Consider the following 26,024-nt stretch of genomic DNA (forward strand, 5'->3'; position numbering starts at 1 on the left):
TCTCTCTAATCTCTTATTTGATTAGGACTTTTCTGCTGCTTTGATGTGAGCTGCATTGGTGAGATTTATGTATCCGAAAAGCTCGTCCGGTTTATAAGATTATAAGCATAAAGTCGTTGACGAGTTTTATATTAAATTAAATTTGTATAACAAACCTCCATATTCTGTCTTGGTCTTGATAAGTGCTAAACAAAGTTCTAATGGTTTTACATTCAGGAGTTGTGCAGCTATCAAAATACAATAAATATAAGATTAGATTCCTGAATCCCTTATAATGTGGGAACATTTCGTTAGTTTTTCTTTTAATTTTTTTACAAAATATATGAACTTCAAGAAACCGATTAATATGACTATAGATTATCCTGAAATATTGTAACTCAACTCCAGAAAAATATGGGCAATAGACACCAGAGGGACAATCAAACTCATAAATTAAAAATAAACGGCCATGGCTAAAAGAGAAAAGAACAAACAGACAAACACATTAATAGCACACTAGATACAACATATAAAATTAAAGACATGGCAACACGAACCCCACCAGAACTGGGGTGATCTCAGGTGCTCCTGAAGCGAAAACAGCTCCTGTTCAACATAGAGAGGGTCCATTTTAAGAAAAAAATATTTTAACCTCACTAAAAGGTAATGCGCCTGTCCAAGTTACTTACTCGGTAGTGTTGTGTGTCATGTCTTTAGTTTTTTGTTATTTTGCCGGCAAATCTATCATCTCCCTTTGTTGCTTTAACTATTAAACTTCAGTTAATTAAGAGTGATTCAAATGATACTTGATATTTTTTCTTGCCGACCTATTCTTTTGATTAGATGAAGCTGACTTCTGATAAGCTTGTTAGAACAAAAAGAAACTAGTGTTATTCATTAATTTCACGTTCCGTTTTACAGATGATGACCTCTAACAATATAATTCAACGTTTGGTGACTATGCACAACGCATCTATAGCCTTGCAATTGAAATAAGGGAAACAAAATACAACTGAGTTTATTTCATATCTTGACTAAAATCTCGAAATTGACTATGAGGGTCAGTTGAGAACATAACTTAACGATGAACCGGGAAATTTCATTTTCCCAATTGTTGTTTTTCCATTTCTATGTACCAAAAATCTAGCATATCTTTATCTCTCAGTTGATATTATATTCCAAAAATTGATTTTCCAATCATGATTTATTTTTCAGAGAATTGTTGCTTACAAAGAAGCTATTAAGCAAAGGGTTCTAAATAAGTTGAAGTTATTGCTTGTTGGTACGCACTCTCAAGTTGGTTGATGGTTTCGGAATATTTCTTTTAAAGATAACGATAAATATGTCCCAATTGTCGAAGCCTCGTTATCTTTCCTAAGAATATGATTAACCGAATAAGACTTATCAACAGGTTTATAATTAAACAACCAACATAAAAGGAACCACTCATGGCTGATTCACCCTTCCGGAGCACCTGGAATCAACACAGGTTTTTATGGGGTTCGTGTTCTAATCCTAAGTATTCTATATTGCATTGTGTATACTATTACTTATTTTTTTGTTTTTTTCCCCATTGCATTGCCACTTTGTTCTTGGAATTTACGTTTGAGTATCTCCTCTACATATTGTGTGAAAACTTTTATTGTTGTTTCTTTTAATTCATAATAATACAGAAAGGCAAACTATAAAGAAAACTTCTATATCTATTTCGGTTTACATATATTATTATCATTAAAAACTGACGTTGATATACTAATTTTAAAGTGTTCCGTGTTGTATGTTGAATCGTATATCTGCAATCGTTTAATTGTATATGTTTGTGGAAAGACGTAATGTGTTACTCACAAACATTAAGAAGAAAGCCTTAGGGCTTTTTTGTTAAATAAAAATGATAAAAAAAAAATTTAATAGAAATTTTGTAATAATGTGAGTACCTAGATCAACCTGATCAATGTTCACTATTTCTAGAGGCTCATTTACTTTGTCCGCCTCCTTGAACTTCACTTCAGTCAAATGAATAATCGCTCCTAACATGCAGTGTAAAATGTTCATGTCCTGAAAATATATTAAATAATAGAGAATGAAAATGGGAAATGTCTCAAAGAGACATCAACCGGACCAAAAAGCAGAAATACATTCTCAATGAATAGCAATGACCGATTTAAGCTGGTATTATATTTCGAATTTGACAATGGTAGAGTAATTAAAAGTATGGCTGCGTATTCGAACATCCAACATAGATAGCAGTTTGATAATGATTAGAAAAAATCATGTACGCTGTCACGTTCAATTATTTAACCTTAGCAAAAAAATATTTTTTTGCTAAGGTTAAATAATTGAACGTGACAGCGTACTTATACATCCCTGAAAAATCCTGAAGTTGGCCCAATGTTGAGGTAGGGGTAGTTTCGAGCATATAAATAACGCCCAAGTCCTATGTATTGATCTTTGAATATAATAGTAGTGCATGTAAGTTTTCCATTCTGGGATATGATTTTAAACACAACGTCATAGTGGCACAGCTTAAGCCGCAAAAGGAATTCCTATTTGAAAGTGCATGGTCTATAAACACAGAAATGAAACCTTAATGAATGGTGTTTGTCGCAATCACTTGGTCAACTGTGATAAGGTATATTTCCTAAAAATTAGGAACACAATAGATCTGACCAATCAAAATTACGAAAGTAATAGCAAAGTTAACAATTAAATGAAAATTGTCATTCAAAATGAAGAACATTTTATCACTACAAACATCATCATCGAAGCCTATCCTTTTCAAGGCATCCATCTGTTGTGTGTATTTTTCTCTGTATTTCGGTTTTTCTTCCAACAATTTGAGACGTCCACCCTTCATGATCCTGAAAAAAAATAATTCTTATCCTTTACTTTAAAAAAAAATAAAATTTAAACTGCAACTGCTACCAAAAACAACGATATCACAATCATATAAGTTTTATTCCTCTTACCCGTTATCCGCCGTTCCCCTTCCGAAAACAAAGTTGTTATTATATATGCAGATTTTAATTATTGTAACATAACTGAGCCGAGTCTGATAACAATCACGATGTGACTTATGCCAAAAAGTATCTATACATCTGTTAACTTGTTTCAAGTTGAAAAACAATCTATTTCTCTGTTCTTGTTTAAAAATTAAAATTTAAAAAAAAACCTACAAAACAGACCATCGTATATCATGTCGTATTTGAATGTTCCTAAATCAATCAAAATATAATTAGTTTAATGAGAATGGTAATGGTGAACTTGTCAAAGAGACAAAATGTGAATGTATTCAATGAAAATGATGGACAATACACGAAATTCAAAAATATATGAAAATACTGAATATGAAAAAAAAACAAGACTAACAATGGTCAAAGACTTCTGACTTCAAACGGGCGAAAAAAAAATGCGGCAGGTTGGACATGTTTTTTGAAAGCTCAACCCTATCCCTTATCAATGTGTAATAAACAAACACTCAGCAATAAAAAAAAACCAGTAAGGCTCGGTTAAAAAGAAGTCAGAGTCCGATGTCAGAGAAGGCTATAAATTTTAAAGAAAGTTAGCAAAAAGACAATGATACACCAACTAACAAGGCTCTACTACCATTTACTGACATGCCAGCTCCAGTTTTCAAATATTTTGATTGAGAGAGTATGTCTTCATAACCAACAAATCTACTTGATTCGTATTTTTTTTTTTTTCTATTTTTTTGTTATACTAGATCTATAATTATACATACCTATAATTTTTGCTTTCCGACAAATTAAGGTCGCTCAGTTGTTGTTTACTGGCTCCAGCAAACAGGTAATAGAAAATATGAAAATTTCTTTCACCTTCATTGCAAGTAGCAACTCTTGCCTTTTCTAACATGTAGTCACGAATTGCAGCTAGAAAAGATGTGTTATAAAGTTGGCTATGTTATTGTTCCATTAAGCAACTGAATAAAGAATGTTAAACAAAATTTCGTAAAATGGCAATGTGCTGAAACTCAAGATATGAAATAAACTTTTTTCAAAATTTTATTAATGGTTGTGTTACCTGCTGCATATAATTCATTGTACTGATATATACGTGTATCATTCGAAAGGATACATCTTATTTGGTATGAGTTTTATAAAACTTTCAGTATGGTCGCGTTTCGAATAATCTTAGAATGTAAGACGAATAGGGTTGTCAAAACTACTTACAAGGGATAATTCAAAAAGTTATTAAAAACTTCTTTTTGCCGTATTCATCAACTTATTAATGCACCTTCATTTCTTTAATTCTTTGGACTAACTGATTTTGTTTGTGCTATTTGTCATCATGATTGATTAATGTTTAAGTACGTTACTAGTTTAAAGTAAAATCACCATAACTCCGAGGAAAATTCAAAACGGAAAGTCCCTAATCAAAAGACAAAATAAAAAGCTCAAACACATCAAAATAATGGACAACAACTGTCATATTCCCGAGATGACAGGTAAAACATTTTTAGTTTTTTTTAACACCCCCCCCCCCCCCTCCCTCTTCCCCCAACTTTTTCTTCTATGACAGGGACATTTAGGGGCTACCCAATGAATTGTTATTATCTAGTTCTGTATTTAAATATTTCTATATTTCTTGAAGCCTTTTATTTTGTATTTTATGCATCCTTTTTTTTTAGCAGATTCTAATTTTACGTTCCTTTAATTTTATTCATTCTATGTTTATAGATACGACTTTTGTATTATCTTTTTATATCATTAAGGGATTGAATTTGGTAAATCAGTCTTCACAATTATGGATTGCAAATTGTTATATATGACAATTTGTTCCCATTCGTTCCGTTTGTTTGCGAAGTCTAACGTTTGGTTTAGTCGCGTTTTAATGGATTTCTCTCTTCCTGTAGCACATGTTGAGATTAAAAAGGTGCTGTGTGCTTCATATTAAAAGCGACACACCTAGAGCAAATTCAATTACTTTCAATAGTTTGAACAATTATAATTCCTTTTTAAACTATTCTATTAATAAAATAAAATATCAAATACCTCCGATAACCTGTCCGCTCTCGTCAAAGCTGAGTTCTAAAAATTTAGCAAATCGACTGGAGTTATCGTTGATTATTGTCTGTGCATTTCCAAAGGCTTCCAGAAGTGGATTAACCTGAAACAAAATTTATACAAATATTGAGACACGACAAAAGTGTCAAAACCTAGCGTATTTACATTTATAGTATATCAGACATGCACGGTGAAGACACCAATTCAAAAAAATAATAACTGAGGGTTTGTCGCCATGCATGCATCTAGGACTAGAAAACAACAATAAGAAGCATATATAAACTACTAATGTACCATCCATCGCATATAACCATTTAATGTATTATTGTTTGAATTACGCCGTATAAGGGTAAAAACAAAAACTAATTCGTGTCCAGCTCTTATTCGAATATTTACACTTGTAAGCAGATGTCGTTAACAAATCAAAGGTTCGTATAAATTAAATTCATGTTCATCGTGACTAAGTGATACAAATTTTAAACAATACAAACTGATAATGCATATCTAGATTTTGAACGCATTCAAATATCTTTAATTAATGAAACAAATATATTTCTCCAGTGTACCATCAGAGATCGAATATTAGATTTATAGTACAGTCAGTCACCGTTATATCACATGTGTTACATGAGAATTCCATAATTGCAGATAGAGAAAAGTAGTTCGGAGACTACTTAATCGAAAGATGCAGGGTCAATTGTCATGCGTTTATTTCGAACCAAATACAATTTTCAAGATCCTGTTCAATCCTACTTAGATTTACAAGATAACAGTTTTAGGTTATCGTATTATTATTGGGTATTTCTAAACAAATCAAAGTATAAAGCGTTAATGAATTTGTTGAAGTCACAAGCGACATTTTGTCGCGGTCTTAGATATTTTGATTCCAGAATATTCGATTTATTTGTAATTCTACCGATTTTGCTCTATTCCAAATTTTTTACATTTTACTGTCTTCTCAAATGGTTGGTGATTTGTGTCTAGCAAGATACGCTTACTCTGTCGTTATTCTTATCCTTTTTAAATTCAAACGATTCCTTTCGGTTGTTATGTCCGTTTTTATGACATTTGTTTGTGTTGCACTTCAGTGTGTCTGTTGTTTTCGTAATTTTTCTCCTTCACTTAATGTGTTTCTGTCGGTTTTAGTTTGTACCCCGGATTGTTTTTCTCTCAATCGATTTATGACTTTTGAACCGCGGTATACAACTGTTGTTTTTATTTATGATTGGATTTTTAAGAAAACGGACACGATAAGCTGCATCAATGGAGAGGGGGCAAGCTTCTGATTCCATTGTGTTGAACTCCTGGTGCACACACTCTTCTATTATGATGTTAAATCTACACCAACTCTTTAAAACATACACATACACACAGGCATACACATATAAACGAAAATATTAACACGCATATATCTTACAATTATATCGTAAAACATTTTAAAAAACAGCATATTTTCTATAGGTAATTACCACATTTTATAAAAGAATCATTAATATAAACATATTACCTGTACAATTTTGTTGTGCAAGTCGTCGTTTCCATTTGGGCTCATGTAAACCAAGTGCTTAACCATGAGTTTTGTACTTTCTGTTTTACCGGCTCCGGATTCTCCACTGACAAGAATGACTTGATTAGTTTTTGCTTCCTGTATTCTTTGGTATGCACGAGCCGCAACATTGAAAATATGCGGTGGCATGTTTGCTTCAAATCTTTTCCAGTCGTATTGTTCATGGTTCTTAAACAAATAAATGAAGCATTTTATACCTTACGCAATAAATTTAACTTGAACCGACCAGGTCTTATTTGTTGGGCGCAGAGATGTGATGTAACTGTTTGAGTTGTATGGTAAATAAGGATGAGACATAAATATATTCTACTACACTATTCCAATGGTATCACTAATAATTATTATGGTCATACTTATAAAAAAAACTTTTTACAAAACGTTGAATTTTTGAAATACAACGGCTATTCTACCTCGGGAATATATTACCTTAGCTGTATTTCTCAAAATTTTAAGAATATTTGGTAATCAATGCTCTTCTACTTCGTACTTTATTTTGCCTTTTTAACATTTCTATGCGAGTGTCTCTGGTGAGTCTTTAGTAGAGGAAATTATGATAGCTTTGTCATTATATATTAATGCAGTTTTAAAAAATCAAAAAGATTTTTTTTATTTCGTTTCTTTTTTACACGATTGTATAATACTCACTTCATTATCAAATATTGGCAATGTTTTGTATGGGTTTACAGCCAATAAAATTTCTCCACAATTTGTCTGAAATGTAGAAAGTAAAAATACTGGTAAAATGCAGTAGTAAATGTACATTGTAATCACTTGTTTCCAACGTATCTAAAACAGATCTACTTGTCAGCACTCAGATTTGTTTTCCTACTTTAGAGTTATGCTTCTAAAATAAGCATTGGTATATCGCTTAAATATAATGCCAATGCGTCTAAATTGAAAAGCTGTTAATGTGAAAACTGATGGTCGAACTTGAACAAAAGCGAAGTTGAGTGTGTACTTGAAACGCATATTTGAAAATGCGTTCAAGTATGACTGACTGATATCGTGTCTTCAGTTTTTCCGTTAACAGATTGATAAATTAAAGTTATTCGTGTACATTGGATGCATTATTGTTCTGATTAAGCATTTAAAATAAATCCACAACACCAAAAAGTTCTGAACTGTTCATTCCCTCTCTTTTGTATTAATGTTCGAATCTGTGAACTGTGAATCAAGCATTATTAAAATAATTGTAATTAATACTGAAGAAAGTTGATCATTACTTTCAAAATGTACGTGCAAATATGATTTCAATGTTGACAATTTCTTTTTACATTCATTTTTGTTTTATTTGGAGCAAACAGGGATCATCAGTTGATTAAGAATTGAAAAATTATTTACACAACCCACTAAAGAGTTGAATAAATACTTAACTGTATTATGATGTAAAGTATTTAACATTCATTATTGATTTCTTGTAGTATATTCATCCGGACTTAAGCAGACCCAGTTATAATGGAAAGTGCTCACAAGGAAGCTATTAAACCAAGAGTTCCAAATGGGGAAGTTGAAATCATCCCTTCGTAAATTTTACGGACGCCATCACGAGTATGTTGACCGTTATGAAATAACCGTTTCACAAAAGATATCGGATATGTTCCTTACGTCGTAACTACATGAATGTGACCTACCGAATAAGATTATTTACCGGATTTTTTATCACATAAGCAACACGACTGGTGCCACATGTGGAGCAGGATCTGCTTACCCTTCCGGAGCACCTGCGATCAACCCTAGTTTTTGGTGGGGTTCGTGTTGCTTATTCTTTAGTTTTTTATGTTGTGTCATGTGTACTATTGTTTGTCTGTTTGTCTTTTTCATTTTTAGCCATGGCGTTGCCAGTTTATTTTCGATTTATGAGTGTGACTGTCCCTTTGGTGTCTTTCGTCCTTCTTTAATATTTAATATTTTACGTCCATATATGGTTATGGTATGGTCGTCCACTACCTCCATTCTTTTTAAAAGGGAAAACAATAATAAATTTAAACGAAATGGTCATACATTAAATTGATCACACTTTAGAATTTACAAACAAAGCTTTGGCCGAAAAAGACAAACGAGCCACTAGAAACTAGACCAGTGAAACACTCTTGGTTTTCAAACGCCAAAAGCACAGATAATGGATCAAACAAGAGACACGGACGCTGATTGACAACAGGAAAGAGCTAAAGAAAAGGATCTGCAATACTCACTCTGATAGACCAACAGACTAATTAATGGGTCAATACTCCAACTGTAATAAGGAAGTTAAGAAAACCACAAGAAAAGATAAACAAATATTTCATCGAAGGATTGACTCTAGAGGCTGCAAAAGCTGTCAGAGCAAAGAACGGGCGACCTTTATCAAATTACGAAGAAACTTTGTGGTAAAAAAAAAGAAACACCAACATGCCAGTAAAAGACAAACAGGGTAATCTAATAACATCTGAAAGAGAACAAGAGAATAGATGGAATGAACATTTCAAAGAAGTATTAAATAGGCCAGAACGAAAAACAACAGCAAACATACCTATAGCAGAACATGACCTTGAAGTAAATATAGAAATTCCATCAAGATCAGAGATTATCAGAGCAGTAAAGAGTCTTAAAAACAATAAAGCCCCAGGAAACGATAAGTTATCAACAGATCTATTTAAATCAAATCCAGCCTTAACAGCAAACATTCTTCATACACCATTCAAAAAGATTTGGCAAAATATCAAGATACCCAAACACTGGTCAGAAGGTAACATCATAAGACTGGCCAAGAAAGGCGATCTCACAAACTGCAATTAGTGGAGAGGAATCACCTTATTACCAATCCCAAGTAAAATTTTCACCAAAATACTAATAGACAGAATTAAAACAGCAATTGACAACAAACTCAGAAAAGAACAGGCAGGCTTTAGAAAAGGAAAGAGTTGTTGTGATCACATATTTGTGCTACGAAACATCATCTAACAGTGCATAGAATGGCAGAGACAACTGATAATTAACTTTATAGACTTTCAAAAGCCTTTGACAGCATACACAGAGAAAGATTATGGAAGATCTTACGATGCTATGGAAAACCAGCAAAAATAGTACAACTTATCAATATGTTCTATACAGAATTCCGATGCACTGTGGGAACTTCATCAGACATCAGTTTTCTATTAAAATCAGGAGTTAGACATGGCTGTGTTAGTTCTTCCCTTCTATTCATAATAGTTGTCGATTGGGTAATGAATTCCATCATCAGTAACAGTAACAACACATGCATTAGATGGACTCTTTTTACCTACCTAGAAAATCTGGACTATGCAGATGATCTGGCCTTATTGTCGCATCTAGAAACACACATGCAAAACAAAACCACTAAGTTATAAAAGAATGCAAGTATGATTGGATTGAATATCGACATCAAGAAATCAGAAGTCATGCCTCTTAACACCTCAGAACCTCCTGCAATATATTTAAATGGGACATCCCTAGATTGCACTTCGTCTTTCATCTACTTGGGCAGCATAGTAACATCTAAAGGAGGAGCAGACAAAGACATCAGAGCCAGAATAGGAAAAGCAAGAACTGCATTTTTAAAACTAAGACACATCTGGAAGACAAGCAAAATCAGTAAGAACACCAAAATTAGACTATATAACAGTTGTGTACTAGCAGGCGGGATGCTTGAGAATGACAGAAAAAGACATCAAAAAGCTCTTCAGTTTTCACAACGGTTGCCTTAGAAAGATCTTAGGGATATTCTGGCCGCGTAAGATCACCAACATAAACCTCCATGATACAACAGGAACCAACAACATGGAGACTTTATTGAAGCAGAAAAAATGGAGATGGATTGGCCATGTTCTTAGAAGACCAGCAGAGGACTTGACCAGAGTAGCCCTGAGATGGACACCTTAGGGGAAAAGAAAGAAATGACATCCCAAAACAACTTGGAGAAGAAGAGTTGAAGCTGAAATGAAAGGACATGGAATCAGCTGGGGTGAAATAGAAAAAAAAGAAAGGAATAGAGATGAGTGGAAAGATCTAGTCCTTGCCCTATGTATCTCCGGGCATAATAAGGACTAGGTAGGTAGGTAGGTAGAATTAGAGCGTGAGCAACGCAAAATGCATAAAAAAAAATCAGGAATTATTTTTTCTCGAACTCGAGTTTATACTGATGGATGGAAGAAATCGAAATTACCATATTTTATTACACCATTTAATGCCCTTTAGGGAGTTCAGGTATCAAATAATTGTCGATTCTTAGACATATTTCATTATATAAAGCGTCATGTGGTGATCCCATTCAAATCACTTTGCCATTATGGAAATTTATATGTTTATACAAAATAGTCAGTGTAAGCTGCAATTTACATCTGTTATAAATATACTATAGTAACGTACTTCGTTTTGACATCGGTAATTTAGATACAGCAAAGTGGCTTCCAATGTTGTGTCTAATTGGTCAAAATTTTAAGAAATCGTATTAAAAGTTTATTTGAGTTTTTGTAAACAATGTTTGAGCAATTATATCTGTCAAAAACGACCTCAAATAAACTATTATGATATAATCATAGGGGTAATATAAAAAAGAAGATGTTGTATGATTGCCAATGAGACAGCTATCCACAAAAGACCAAAATGACACAGACATTAACAACTATAGGTAACCGTACGGCCTTCAACAATGAGCAAAGCCCATACCGCATAGTCAGCTATAATAGGCCCCGATAAGACAATATTAAATAATTCAAACGAGAAAACTAACGGCCTTATTTATGTAAAAAAATGAAAGAAAAAAACAAGTTTCAATTTGCTTTCAAGTATCCAGGTCTCTACGTTCTGCTTAAGTTATGTTACCATAATTTTCAATTTTTCCTCACAAATCTGTACATAAAGAGTGTGTTTTTGATCGTATTTGTGTATTTTTTTACTTTTGTTTTACTACCATTGGATACCTACTACACAGCATAGTGATTATTAGGGAAATGTCTATTTATTCATTTTCAGGTAATCTTTAACGTTCTCATACCATACAATATAAATTAAGAATATGTGAATGGAACAACTATCAACCATAGTTCAGATGACGTTATAGATGATAAAATACTTTATCGCTATTTTGTGCAATTTTCTTTTGATCTTTTTTTGTGATAATTTTCATATCATGCTTCTAGCTTGAGATGGAAAATTATCGCTAGAAACTAAGGAGACTACGTGGTGTTGCTAACGAAATTGACATGAAATTGACATGAAATTGACGACGTCGTCATAGGTAAAATAGCGATAAACAGATTATCATTGGTCATCTCAACTCGATTGCTTTTCTCACTTTCGCTGTACCAGCTCAAGCGAGAAAATCAATCTCGTTGAGATGATCAACGATAATTATAGATTATCGTTGATCATCTCAACGAGATTGATTAGCGAGAAAATCAATCTCGTTGAGATGATCAACGATAATTATAGATTATCGTTGATCATCTCAACGAGATTGATTTTCTCGCTTGAGCTGGTACAGCGAAAGTGAGAAAAGCAATCGAGTTGAGATGACCAATGATAATCTGTTTATCGCTATTTTACCTATGACGACGTCGTCAATTTCATGTCAATTTCATGTCAATTTCGTTAGCAACACCACGTAGTCTCCTTAGTTTCTAGCGATAATTTTCCATCTCAAGCTAGAAGCATGATATGAAAATTATCACAAAAAAAGATCAAAAGAAAATTGCACAAAATAGCGATAATCTATAAATATTTGTACTTCACAAATCAACACTCCTTTTTAAGTTTACGTATATGCACTGATCACCTTGATTATATTTATATACACTACCAATATTCTATTTATATGCACTACTTCAATATATCCTATTTAAAAGAACTATGAAAAGAATGTGGGTTGGAACCTTCAACAAAGTATAATAGAATTCTAAGATTGCCTTTGCATTATTGTTTAACTTTAAACTAGATGCTCAAATCATCCGGCGAACCTTTGTCTATGTGCATATTCAACAAAGTACATTCTTCAAAAATGAATTAAATAAAGGACTCTATGAAAAAAAAATCTCAGTTTTGTGAATTCAGTATTAGTAATCATTTAATCTGTCTAAGTTTTCTCTATATTCTTTAGCTTTTGTTCAAAACCCAAAATCGGGTAAAACAATCCATTTAAGGGCAATACCTGCCTGATAACACAGACGCACAATGGTCGCGTCATGTGTTCCATTATATTTAGTTTTGGTAGGATGAACAGGAATTCAAACTTTCAAAAGAACAAAAAACGCTTTGAAAAGTTTCTATTGTGCATCGAAAATTAAATGAATGAACTATTGCAAAGTAAAATTTCCAAGAATTGTGCATGTTGGCATGTTTGCAAAAGTGTACCGGATCATGACATGAAGACCTCGTGACAAGTAAATGATTTGAAAGAACCATGATATTTATTTTTTTACTTTCTATGAGTTCCCATTTGTTAATCAAACTTTTCTTTTGTTAAATAAGTTGCTATCTACGAATCGTTTCGGACGCATAAAATTTATAAAGTGTTGTTTTCATTTATTGATTTGTAGATTATACAGAAATATATTAATGTATGTATATCTGTGACATAAACATGCAACATATACTGATAAATAAATAAATGTCCTGAAAAAATATATTACAAAATACATGTCATATAAATTGGTAACATAACCAGTTGATTAGAATTATGAAATCAGTGAAAATAAAAATATGGAATAATCGTCCATCACTATCCTCGTTTTTATGATTGATTTCGGCATTCATTTACGAGACAATTGTTTAAGATGTCAGAACGATTTACATTCTCAAACGTATGTTACTTCCAATAAAATTCCAAAGGGCAAAGGACCATATTATAAATAATAAAGATCGCACTTCCTACTTATTGTATTAGCATACTTATTTAACTGGATAAAAAAAAATTAATTAATCGAATCTGATTAACGAAAACAAATAGTTCCAACATAAAACTCCAGTTAATATTTTTTTTTTCTAGTAAAAAGTAAAATAACAAAAGTACCGAATTTCGAGAAAAATCAAAGTTGAAACTCCGTGATCAAATGGTAAAATCAAAAGCTTATATACACCAATCGTAAATAAAAACTGTCATATTTTTGACTTGGTACAGGCATTTTTTTTACATATATTTTTTTTATTTAACCTGGTTTTATAACTTACAAAACATTTCACGTATATGATAGTCGCAAAACATTCCTTTATATTGATAACATTGTGTGAACAAAATGATAAAAAAACAAATATCCATGTTATATTGTTTAGGGATACATATACTAGTTATATATATTTTGTTTCGTTAACGTACAAAAATACGCCACACAGCCCTTATTTTGACCTTTGAAAAAAACAGTGGTACATATGAGCTTTCAATTTAAGTCGAATATTCATAGTAGAAGTGGTACATATTTTGCTGCAAAAGGGTCCCTATTGGAAATTGCATTGCTTATATTTAAAGAAATTAACAGTTGAGTTTCGCTTGATATGGTCCACTCAAGTACACAGTTTAAATCACCAATTGTTGTCAGGCTATTGTCCATGTCAATTAATACAGCTCACTTCAATTATTAACTGTGGGGAAGTTGTTTCTTAACTTAGTTTATTTTGGTACCTTCTTGAGGAATGAAAAAAAGTACACTGCAAAACCCTGTTAAGTTTTTAATTTTTTTTAAACATAAAACATATTTGAAATTTATTTATCTAGGGCATGCTATGACTTAAAACTGTTCCAGATGTACTGGTTTGTCTGCACTCAGAGTAAATTTTAATGTGTAAATACGGCCATTTAAGCCAAAGGGTCCACATGAACCTTAAAATGTTATTGTTCCGAAAATATCAGAGTTATCTTTCTTTGTACTAGTATTTATAGTATTTTATAATTATGTTTTGTAGGGTCTTTATATGAGAGTACTGTTATTTTGTTGAAGACCTAAGACCTTCAATAAAAACATCCTTACAATGTTCACAACCAAGTGCTATTATTTCCACCAGGTTTCATTTGTAAACTAGATACGCCGAAGATGATTTAATTCACTGAAAGTAGTTTAGACTAAGAACATGTCTTACACATTCGTTTAAATCCATTAATAAATGCTATACTATCCTTGTATGGTAACTTTGTTACTTTCATATAGAAATGTCTATACGATATTGTATTAATGGTGTGTTATACTAAAGATCGCTGAGGGATTGATAGTCCACCAGCAAAGGTGTCGACATAATGCTGTAAAACGTACAAAAACAACACGTTATAAAAAGCATTTGTAATAAATGCTTTTCAAGATTGACCTTCAGAAGGGAAAAGACCTCTTTTGAGTAAAATATTGACCTGATTTATACAACATATTCAACCTTCTAGTTTTAGTGTATTGTTTCTTTTCATCGTAGTTGTTTTTGGTCGTTATGAGCCCTTTTTTATTTAGGATTTGCTATGCTCCCTTGGTATCTTCATTTTAATACTTAAATTAAACATAAAGAATAACAATTACGACAAACAACAACCAACGAGATACGCTTGATAACAAACTCATTGCTTTGGACAGACATATGTCGCAGTATTTAACATGTTAATGTTTTATCTGATTAAACAGGAAAACGGACTGTTATGCGAAAAAATAATTGCAATAAAAATACATTTCGTTATATAGTTCTTCACGGCGAATAAACGTTTTTCCTTTCTAGAATCAGACAGGATTGGTATTACCAGCTTTACATCTACTTGTACCTCATCAAATATACAACGATTATCACTTGTTAAGCCAGCCAGTCTACATAAGATTAATCAATACCGATCTTTTACTTATAATAAATATAAGTGTTACTCATGTATTGATTTTTCTGTCTGATAACACAGAAGCACAATGGTCGCGTCATGTGTTCCATTATATTTAGTTTAGGTAGAATGAACAGGAATTTAAACTTTCAAGAGAACAAAAAACGCTTTGGAAATTTCCTATTGTGCATTGAAAAATAAATGAATTAACTATTGCAAAGTAAAATTTCCAGGAATTTTGCATTGTTGGCATGTTTGCAAAAGTATACCGGATCATGACATTGATAAACAATCAACGTAGAGTACGAGGCCATCGTGACAAATTAGTGATTTGAAAGAGCATTGATATTTTCTTTTTCTACGAGTACCCATTTGTTATTTGAGCTTTTCTATAAAATTTGTTAAATGATAATATATATAAGAAGCGTTTCGAACTCGTCAAGTTTTAAAGTGTTGTTTTCATAGTTTCATTTGTAGAATATACAGAAAAATATTAATGTATATCTGTAAAATATACTGAAAGATATAAACATGCAACATATACTGATAAATATTAAATACTTTTCAAATGTAACATATACTGAAAAAAACTATATACATAAAGATTCTTACATTGATACCAGTGGATAATCGGATACATTCTATCGAGATAGTTAAATTATCAATTCTAACGCCCGAGCGTAATAACTTAACCATCGAGATTTGATATATCCGATAATCCACGTGAAACTATGTGAAAATCTGGAGTCGGTTTTAAAAAAAAACTTACAACTAAGATTTGGTTTTAGTATACTGATTTGTTTGCGACTTACGATCAATCTTAATCATACGTTTTTTGGTGAAACCGACACCTGTTTCTCTAATGATTCAAAAAAAAATATAAACTAAAAACCCCATTCGAATGGGTTCTTATGTATATTTTTATACATTTATGCCTTCATACTAGACTATAGCTAGTAGATATAAGTGTTTAAGGTATACGATAAAACTCTCTTTTAAAAACAATATCTTCGTCGGAATAGTAATATCGGACCGAAAGCGGAGTAAAAAATGAAAATCTCTGCATTCGGCTTTGATTATTAGACACCATCAACGAGAACACTTCCATAGGTGAGGTTGTTAAGTTTGATATTTTGACACCAAATTTTTATTTTTATTTTTTATCATGCTGGATTTAGTTTCATCGATTAAGATCAACACCTAACCAGTAACATGGTGAACAGGTATGCATTTTGCACACACGATAAACAGCCATTTTGCATTCATCCCTTAAGTTGAGTCACCACACAAATAGATTGAATGATTAAATTATTTTTCGTTTCAAGTAAAAAATACGAGAAAATTCGGAACAAAATATCGAGTTGATTGCAGACGACTTTGAGAAAAAGTCTATCACCAAACAACAGCTAGTTTTGCTAATTATCAACGGGAGATTTTTCCTCCAATCGAGTTTACATGAAAGGTAGATAATTTTTGCATTAAAAATGAATCCAAATCCCAGATAATTTCATTTACAAATAGAAAAAGTGGAGAAAATTACAAAATATGAAAAACAGTAAGAATAAATACACCGTTTTACACGTTTTTAAGTAGGATAACAACACAGAGTAGTGGAAACGAACAGAGAAAAGAACATTTCTTATTAGAAAAATATTTTATATCAGACAATCCCGTTATCAAAGTATCAAATCACCATGCATGCATATTCTTTAATTTTTAACTAAACTAGTTGATATGTAACATATGTTAACTTACATTGAGTTGTGTTGTTTTAACTGACTACGTGTAAATATCTGTTTGTGACACCAGATACTGTCTGGTGATTTTTTTATTGTACATATATATTTGCATAACACTTATCATGAGAAAACACACTGGGCTATTGTCTTTGCGTCTAACGTACATTGAGAAAAAAATCTTTTTTAACTTATTTCAACGTGAAGTATTTTCGTGATAATGATACCCAGCAATTTAGTCTGATGACTAAACATATATGTATAAGTCCTTTCTTTCATTTGGATTTTATTTTGTTTTTGCCGTTTGATTCATTTGTTTAACAGTAGCAGTAGAAGAAATAATCTTAAAGGAAGTTCCTATATATTGATTTAATATATAGTAGTTTCAGACGCACACGAAGTTTCTAAAGGTTTAACTTGTGCCACGGATAGCAGTAGCATGTTATAACAAAATGAATTTCTGGTCCTTGGTTTTTGAAGTTAAAATTTAAAAAAAATATCATAACATGATTAAAGGATAAACAAAATGCTGGGACAACCTGATGCGTGAGGTTTAATTTAATTCACATATATAAATAATAATTGCAACCTATTTGTTAAAGTGTAAAATATTACGAACAACAATTTTTCTGTCAAAATAAAAAAAACTGATTATGTAAACTATGGGCACAACATAATAAAATTCATGGAAATACTGCCTGTGTTCGAATATGGTTATTTCATTGTAAATCATTAGAGATATAATACTAGACAAGTTTTGATTGATTAAAGTTTTCTCATATTTGATTTTGGCTCCGTATACATACGACATCAGCAGCATGCCTTGTGTATTCTTAGATTACTTTTTTGTCAAATGTATTATAATTCAGGAAACAAAATACATGTGTGTAGCCAATGACCTCTTTTATGTATAATAATAATTTTTCAATTATGTCAAATATAGCTTTTTAAGGGCACGAAAAATTTGTCACACCTCTTTATAGTTTAAAAAAACATCATGGACATTTCTAAAAAAAAAATAAACGCTCATAACTAGTTAGAAAGATGAAAATACTTGATTGTATAATATCTATTGAATCGAATTTTAAATATATTGTAGAACCAAAGATACAGTAATTAACCGTTCATTTCATATGCTTTACTTGTCGATGTTGACATCGATTTATTTTAGATAAAACGTATAATAATAGTATACCAAAACATATACGTCTGGCTTACAACCTTTTTAGCCTGGTATCTATGATGAGCTTTTTTATAATGAGTATTTTTAAATATAGGTTCAGTAAATAACTTAACTTTAGAAAATATGGAATCCTTTTTTTTATCAGTACTTACATAAATTTCATCGTTTGCATATCTTGACCTTAAGACCTCAAGAACAGAATCTGCGTCAAACTTCTCAAGGCATGATAGGTCTTCTCGTTTAACAGCCATACCTCTACGCACATGCACCTCTTTCAAATGAATGTAGCGTTTATATACTTCTGTTAGTGAAATACCCCAGTTTAAATCATTTCTAAGAATGTAATTATTCAAAGTTCTTGTTAAAGGTATAGAAAAATTATATATTTTAAAATACATTTAAAATCCATGATCCATATTTGAGCATGTTTGTATTCAATTTTGCACTTAATAATTCATTGTAGTTAAACATATGCGTGTTGTGATTTCGGTTTATTGTTAAATAGCAAGTTGTCGTTTTGGAAGTGCAATTATTCCTAAAAATATTCTTAACACCATATTAATTAGTTTAAACATATTTTATTTGCTGAATTAAAGCAAAATGGATTAGACACAAGTAAATCATACTTATGAAGTCTTCTCCATAATACAATATAAAGTTACAATAATAGTATAATATAATGGACATGCATATAAAACAAACAGTTTATACAATATAATACTAGCTTTCATAGGTGAACAAAGAGGAGACAAAGTAAAAAAGGAAAAAGAAAGTTTGAAAAATCGTATACTTCTGTGACGATGACTTGTGGATTGATGGCAACGATGACGTCCTGTGTCAGCAATAATAACGCTCTATCAAGGCATAAGAAATCTGTTTGACCTTTTTATGTAATTCTGAACATGTTTGAAAATTTGAATATTTTGTTCGTTCGAAAGTTCCAAGTGTCCGCAAATTAATAGTTTTGTATCTAAAACAAAGTTTTCAGATAGCCAGTTAAGGTTATCGAATAAGTTTTTCCTACATAATGTGTATTTTGGGCAAACGAAAAAGTAATGGTAGACATCCTCAATATCGGACCCACAATGACAAGAGGGATCATTTATAATGTTAGCTCTAAATAGGTCATTGTTTAAGGATGAAGCGGAACATCGCAATTGCGTTAAGATAATATTTAATTTCCTTGGGCCGTACAAATAAAACGTTTCAATTTTACATACTAGACTATCGTTTTTTAATTCTTTCTTAAATTTAGAAATAGAGTCGACACTGCGAATTTTTGGATCAAGTTTATTCCATTCACGTATAGTAGAGGGAATAAACGATTCAGTAGTAAGGGAAAGTCTACAAAATGGAACAATAATATCTTGACCATTTCGCAACGGGTAGTTGGTTGTACTTTGTACACAAGCAGGTACAAGATTACATAGATATTCTGGTGCATGCTTTTGGTTCATGTTATAAAACATCTGTAATTTTCTGATTCTGATTGGTTTTAATTACTCTTTCTACATTATATTCACACGTTTATGGTATAACATTAAAGTCGTTTTGTAGACCAGTAGAAATAAATAGCATAACAAGAATTTAATCAGTTGAGTATTGATCTTTTATAGAATAATCGTACTTTAAATTACTAGACAAGACAAACACTGGCCAAGGATATGTTGAAAAGAATATAGACAATACTTTCTTACAACGTAATCTAATTATAAATGGTTTTTGTAAAACGTTTATGAGACAAATTCTTTGCATTATGTTCAACCACTTTAAAAAGAAATTTACAAAATTCAGGGTTTGTGTGTTATCTTTAACTGATTTCGCAGCCTAGCATGTTTGCCTATTTCGCCATCAGGGGTTGTCAGTGTGTTATCTGGGAATAAGGCATTGGTATCATCTTTGTTTTCTCTATTTGTTGATTGGTTAAATTAGTGGAGTGTTGTGTTTTGTTGCATAGTGTTGGTGCTTAATTAATAAGATACTCAAGAAAAACAAGAAGTTTTTTTTTCATTTATTGATGAAGAACTTCAACGATTACACCGAGTATTTCAATATATTAATTGACTTAAAGCATATTTTGAAATAATGTCAATGCGACGCCAACCCGTCATTACAATTTGCAATGATAAACTCTTGTTCAATATCGGAACAATACATTTTGAAGATATGTTTATATACGTTTCATCGTTGACAATGTTATCATAAAAAAATCAAAATATAAAACGTGAGTGGGTTTTACTCTTATTGTTAAGAAAACAGATACGATTTTAAATGAATCATATGCTATTGTCCCGCATAATTGTTCGTATCAATTGTCAAGGTGAAATAAAATAATTGTAATTCACCGGTTCACAGATTCTATTATCACTACATATATTTAAAATTGGACCAATTACAGTTGTAGATTATTATCTTATCAAAATAATTGAATATTCACTAACTATACTGAGCCAAAAAAGTTTTGCAACAAATATATAAAATTTTATTTTATTACAAAATGAAAACAACATATAATTTTAATAATTAAAAAATGGAATTATGACATGTCAGAAGCAACATGCATGCATGTTTGTCACTCACATTCACTGGGATTTGTTTTGTATGATGCGCAGTAGGGTAAACATGCAGAAATGAGTATTGTGTTATTCAAAATCAATTTCTCATTCATGCTCCACATGCATAAATGAAGGAGTGGCAAGCATCCCATTAGCTGCCCAAAGCCCATGCACTACTCTTGTGGGTCCGTGTATATCTGCGTCCATTCGTTTTTCGTTTTGAAATATCAAAAACAAAAAACAAAAAAAACGAAAGTGTTTTCATTTTTCGTTTTTGATTTCATAAAAACCAAAATGAAAAACGAAAGTGTTCTCATTTTTCGTTTTTGATTTCTTAAAAACCAAAACGAAAAACGAAAGTGTTTTCATTTTTCGTTTTTGATTTCTTAAAAATTAAAATGAAAAACAAAAGTGTTTTCGTTTTTCGTTTTTTATTTCACAAACAAAAAACGAAAAACAAAAGTATTTTCATTTTTCAATTTTGATTTCTCAAAAACTAAAATCGAAAAATGAAAGTGTTTTCATTTTTCATTTTTGATTTCACAAAAACAAAAAACGAAAAACGAAAGTGTATTTATGTTATCTTTCCAACACAGTTTAATTGTCATTCAAAAAATGACAATGTTGTCATTTGTCATTCATTTAAAGGTCGTTAAAGTATACATGCACAGCGGTTATCAGATCAATACTACTTTAATCGAAGATAATGTCGACGGATGCAAAAGTCTTTAGCAATCGGAACAATATGGATGCGTGAACTTTATTACTTTTAAGTTTAGAAAGGTCGATCCAAGATTATTAGAATTGATGACCAAGATCCATCTTTCAGTATTTTACGAACTACGAGGACGATAATGTATTTTGCTTGATTTAATTTTCAAAATTTCCGCAATTTCACAATTCAAACTGGGATATTAAATTGGTTTGTCATTAGGAGCCTATAAGGTATTAATTTTGCTTATTTGTGAAGACAATAAGGTGACATTAACTAGAGGTCGTTGATGGGGGATTATGGAATTGGGAATAGTGGACAAAAAATATAAACAATAGAGACAATGGACCAAGAAATAAATAAAATAGCTAGAATAATGGTGTTAAAATGTAATGATAAGAGAATAATTGTCAAAAAGTATAAAGAATAGAGAAATATGGCATAAAATATCACAGAATACAGAAATTAAGAACCCCGAATCCAGACCATCATATTAGTTGCCTTAATGAACGTTAGTTTGTCTCTTGGAGATTGCTATTGGTTATCATATGGTTTCTCTTTATTTCTATGCCTATTAATGCCCCAGTCCCACTAGACCACGATCGCACCACGCTCACCGCGATCTAAAATAAATTTAGATCGTGGTGAGGTCGCGGTATGAGCGGCATGAAAATGTTAAATTTTCGTTGCTTTCACGATGCTACTACGTCCTAATTACTCTTCTACAACGATCCCGCTACGATTAAACCACGTTCTCACCGCGCTTATTCTGCGACCTCACTACGCTTATAAAGATCTTTCTACGCTCTTCACGTTCTCACTACGACCATGCCACGAGTTATCCGATTGCAACACGATCTTACTGTGATTATAGCACGTTCTTACCACGATTATACCACGTTCATACCGCGATCTTACTACGTTCTCAGCAATACCGTCAATATCGTGTTTCATATCAATATAGTTCCATTCCTTCTGTTTCTGATTAAAACGGAGATTTCTCGGAAACAATACAGTCATGCCACCAAAATCTAATAGAACACGTGGGCGTGGTGGTAGGGTTGATGTAGAGGCACAGGGAGCAAGGTATGAACGCCATACTAAACCCCAAATAGTACACAAGAAACTAAAATTGAAAATAGTACGAGACTAACAAAGGCCAGAGGCTCCTGAATTGGGACAGGCGCAAAAATAGTGGGGTTAAACATGTTTGTGAGATCTCAACCCTCCCCCTTTACCTCTAGCCAATGAAGAAAAGTAAACGCATAACAATACGCACATTAAAATTCAGTTCAAGAGAAGTCCGAGTCTGATGTCAGAAGATGTGACTAAAGAAAATAAACAAAATGACAATAATACATAAATAACAATAGACTGCTAGCAGTTAACTGACATGCCAGCTCCAGACTTCAATTAAACTGATACTATACACATAAGTAGTATAATACTTGTCATCAAGAGATGTCGGAACGACCAATCAAACCTAAATTACAACCTATTGCTGGTCCATAAAGCTCAAATGACGATATTTTAGTGAACGATAACAGAGATGACACAGATGTGTCAATATATATAGGAAGATGTGGTATGAGTGCCTATGAGACAACTCTTCATCAACGTAAAAATCTATAAAAGTAAACCATTATAGGCCAAGGTCCGTCCTTCAATACGGAGCCTTAGCTCACACCGAACAGCACGCTATAAAGGGCCCAAAAAAATACTAATGTTAAACCATTTAAACGGGAAAAAACGGTCTAATCTATATAAAAACGAGAAGCACGTTAGAGCAAATGGATAAATACATTCAGACAAACAAAATCTAGGGAGTTTTTTTTTTATGTATTTTATGTGAAAATGACAATAAAAATGATGGTCGTAGTGTGAACGTAGTAAGGTCGTGAGAAGAGCGTGATGAGGACGGCAAGGGCGTGCTAGAATCGTACTATGGTCGTGAACAGCGTGGTAAAGTCGTAGTGGAAGCGTAGTTGGGTCGCGGTGAGAACGTGATGGTCGTAGTAAGGTCGTGATAACGTCGATGTGAGATCGTAGCGCAATCTTTCCGAATAGAATCACGCTTTCGCTACGCTCTCGCTACGATTGTACAGCGACCTGTACTATCTTACTACGATCTTAGTGCGCTCTCACTACGCTGCTACTACGACCTAATTTCGCCACGACCGCACCACGATTGTTTTGAACATGTTCAAAGTTGGCCACGCTCTTCACGATCTTGAATACCTCACCACGACCGTGGTACGACCTTACTGCGACCTACACGATCGTACCACGATCATCAAAATTTGCATTTTTTTCACAGATCGTAGTGCGATCGTGGCCTAGTGGGACTGGGTTATAATTCAGAAGCATGCTTTCATTATTTACCAACATTTTATATATCACATTATAAAAAAAGACTATTATTTTGCAAACTACCATAGATTTCCGGTAATTGTTCTGCATAGACCACACCACATTGGAGTAATTTTTTTTCAAGTGGACCGCAGTTACCCACCCTACCCCATCATTACATAAAAGTTAATAAACAAATGTCTACGGAAATACTTCTGTCCGAACAATGTGTAAAGGGGAGCTTGGTAGCTGATGTCTGCTGGAGAAAAAAATCAAGGTTGCTGTTTAGCTTATTTTTTTTCAAAGATAGGTCCAAAGTTGGGGTCGAACACCGAACCCCATCCTTACCGAAAATGTAATAAAAATTGTCCTCACTAGGTGCAAAGGAAAGCTGGGTAGCTGGGGTCTACAGTAGAAAAATCCAGGGTGTTGTTCTGCTTAGTTTTTTTTTTTTCTAAAGTAGGTCTAAAGTTGAGGTCGTATACCCTACAAAAACCCTTACCAGACTGTTAATAAAAAAATTCTGCGGCAATACTTTTATCTGCTCTAGGTGAGAACGTAAGCTTTAGATCTAGGGCCTACTTGATCAAAATTACAAGTTAATTTATAGCACGGATCAATCTTTTTTAAGTTAATAAATAATTTACTTGCCCACCATACTTTGAATACAAAAAAATAAACCTTTTGTCCAGTCATATTTAAGCGAAATCCACTAGTTCAGAGGTAGAATGTTTTGTAAAAACAGTTTTGTGTGGCAAAAAAAAGTTAAAGCACGAGTGCAACTTTCTTTTCTTTTAATGCAGAATTATTATTATTTTTCATGAACTATTTGACAGGATGCCGATAATAAGGAAAGCTATTTCACCCAATAGTGCAATTTTGCCATCATTAAAAAAAAATAATAATTATTTACGATTCTATAAACACTCCAAGTGTTGACTATTTAAAATGTAAAGCGGGCAGTACGCTGTGTAATATATCGAAAGCGATTGATTTTGGCTTTATATAACTAATATTAACATAAGATGTATGTTTCATTATAATTCGTTATTCTGATTGGCTAACTGCACATCTCATGTTACATTACATATTCATGATGACACGAGGTCCCACAATAAAGTGCAAAGGTGAATTTAATAAAAACTTGATAAAAATCGTGTTTTCGTGATCCTAGCTAAAACATGTAATTATAAATATTGAATGCTTCTTTTTGTAACTTCATAGGGTTGTAAAAGCGTTGACCGTGCGTACATTTTCAGAATGAAGCGCTTCCGCTTTTCATACAAAATGTATTTTGGTCATCGCTTTACACCTCGATGAAAAAAGCATTCAATTCTTAAATAAACCAGAAATGAAATTTTAAAATTCATTGAAAAGTGTCTTTGACTGCTTAATTATATTTTAAAAACTGATGATATAGTGGTTATGTTCCAGACCGTATGAGTATTTGGACCGTACGCGTACGGTCTGGACCGTATGCGTACTTTTTCAAAATACTCATACGGTCGGACCGTACGCGTACGGTCTGACTAATATTAAAAAGTCGGTCAAGTTTATTAGTTACAAATGCATATAGCAGATCAACATAACTTAACTATTAAATTAATATAAAAAAGCTCAATTGTAATTGAAACAAAAACTTTATATATTAACTTCTTTTTAAATTCACGCTAATTAAAGACATTAAACCTGTTAGTCTCTTGAATTAAGCATGTCGATCAGTAATACATTAATTGAATTATGATCACTGAAATTGAAGATATTGGAAGTAAACATAATGTGGGAGGTCAATTGTTTTAGAATATTTAGCAACTTTACAAAAAATGCAAATGCAAAGGAACATGCATGAACTGCATACATGAAAAAAATATTACGTTACTTGACTTGTGTCCCCTTGGGCGAGAGTACCAAAATAGGGTTCAGATATAAAATTAAACAAATACTTAATTTCAAATGTTCGTTTGTTCATTCTATCTATCATTGTAATAAATTATCAATAACAATTTGTAAAACTAAAAATAAAGGTTGTGATAAATGCTTGTTTCAATTTAACCCATATGATCAAATAACATGTATGGTCAGCTCGTACTGGACCGTACGCGTATACTCATACGGTCCGACCGTACGCGTATGGTCGGACCGTACGAGT

General features: G+C 32.3%; 1 protein-coding gene across 1 annotated transcript in view; it reads right to left on the reverse strand.

Moving 5' to 3' along the window:
* The window catches only part of LOC139511007 (chitin synthase chs-2-like), an 85,755-nt gene extending 67,233 nt beyond the window's left edge, over positions 1 to 18,522 (reverse strand). The window contains exons 1-8 of the mRNA XM_071297572.1: positions 18,412 to 18,522; positions 7,213 to 7,278; positions 6,508 to 6,735; positions 4,989 to 5,103; positions 3,719 to 3,866; positions 2,732 to 2,837; positions 1,914 to 2,034; positions 156 to 227 (exon numbers count right to left, since the gene is read on the reverse strand). Of these exons, the coding sequence (XP_071153673.1) occupies positions 156 to 227; positions 1,914 to 2,034; positions 2,732 to 2,837; positions 3,719 to 3,866; positions 4,989 to 5,103; positions 6,508 to 6,735; positions 7,213 to 7,278; positions 18,412 to 18,510 (955 nt within the window). The 5' untranslated portion in view covers positions 18,511 to 18,522. The remainder of the gene's footprint in view (positions 1 to 155; positions 228 to 1,913; positions 2,035 to 2,731; positions 2,838 to 3,718; positions 3,867 to 4,988; positions 5,104 to 6,507; positions 6,736 to 7,212; positions 7,279 to 18,411) is intronic.
* Between the last annotated feature and the right edge of the window lie 7,502 nt (positions 18,523 to 26,024).

The sequence above is a fragment of the Mytilus edulis genome, chromosome 2 (genome assembly GCF_963676685.1).
Source record: "Mytilus edulis chromosome 2, xbMytEdul2.2, whole genome shotgun sequence".
Classification (NCBI taxonomy): domain Eukaryota; kingdom Metazoa; phylum Mollusca; class Bivalvia; order Mytilida; family Mytilidae; genus Mytilus; species Mytilus edulis.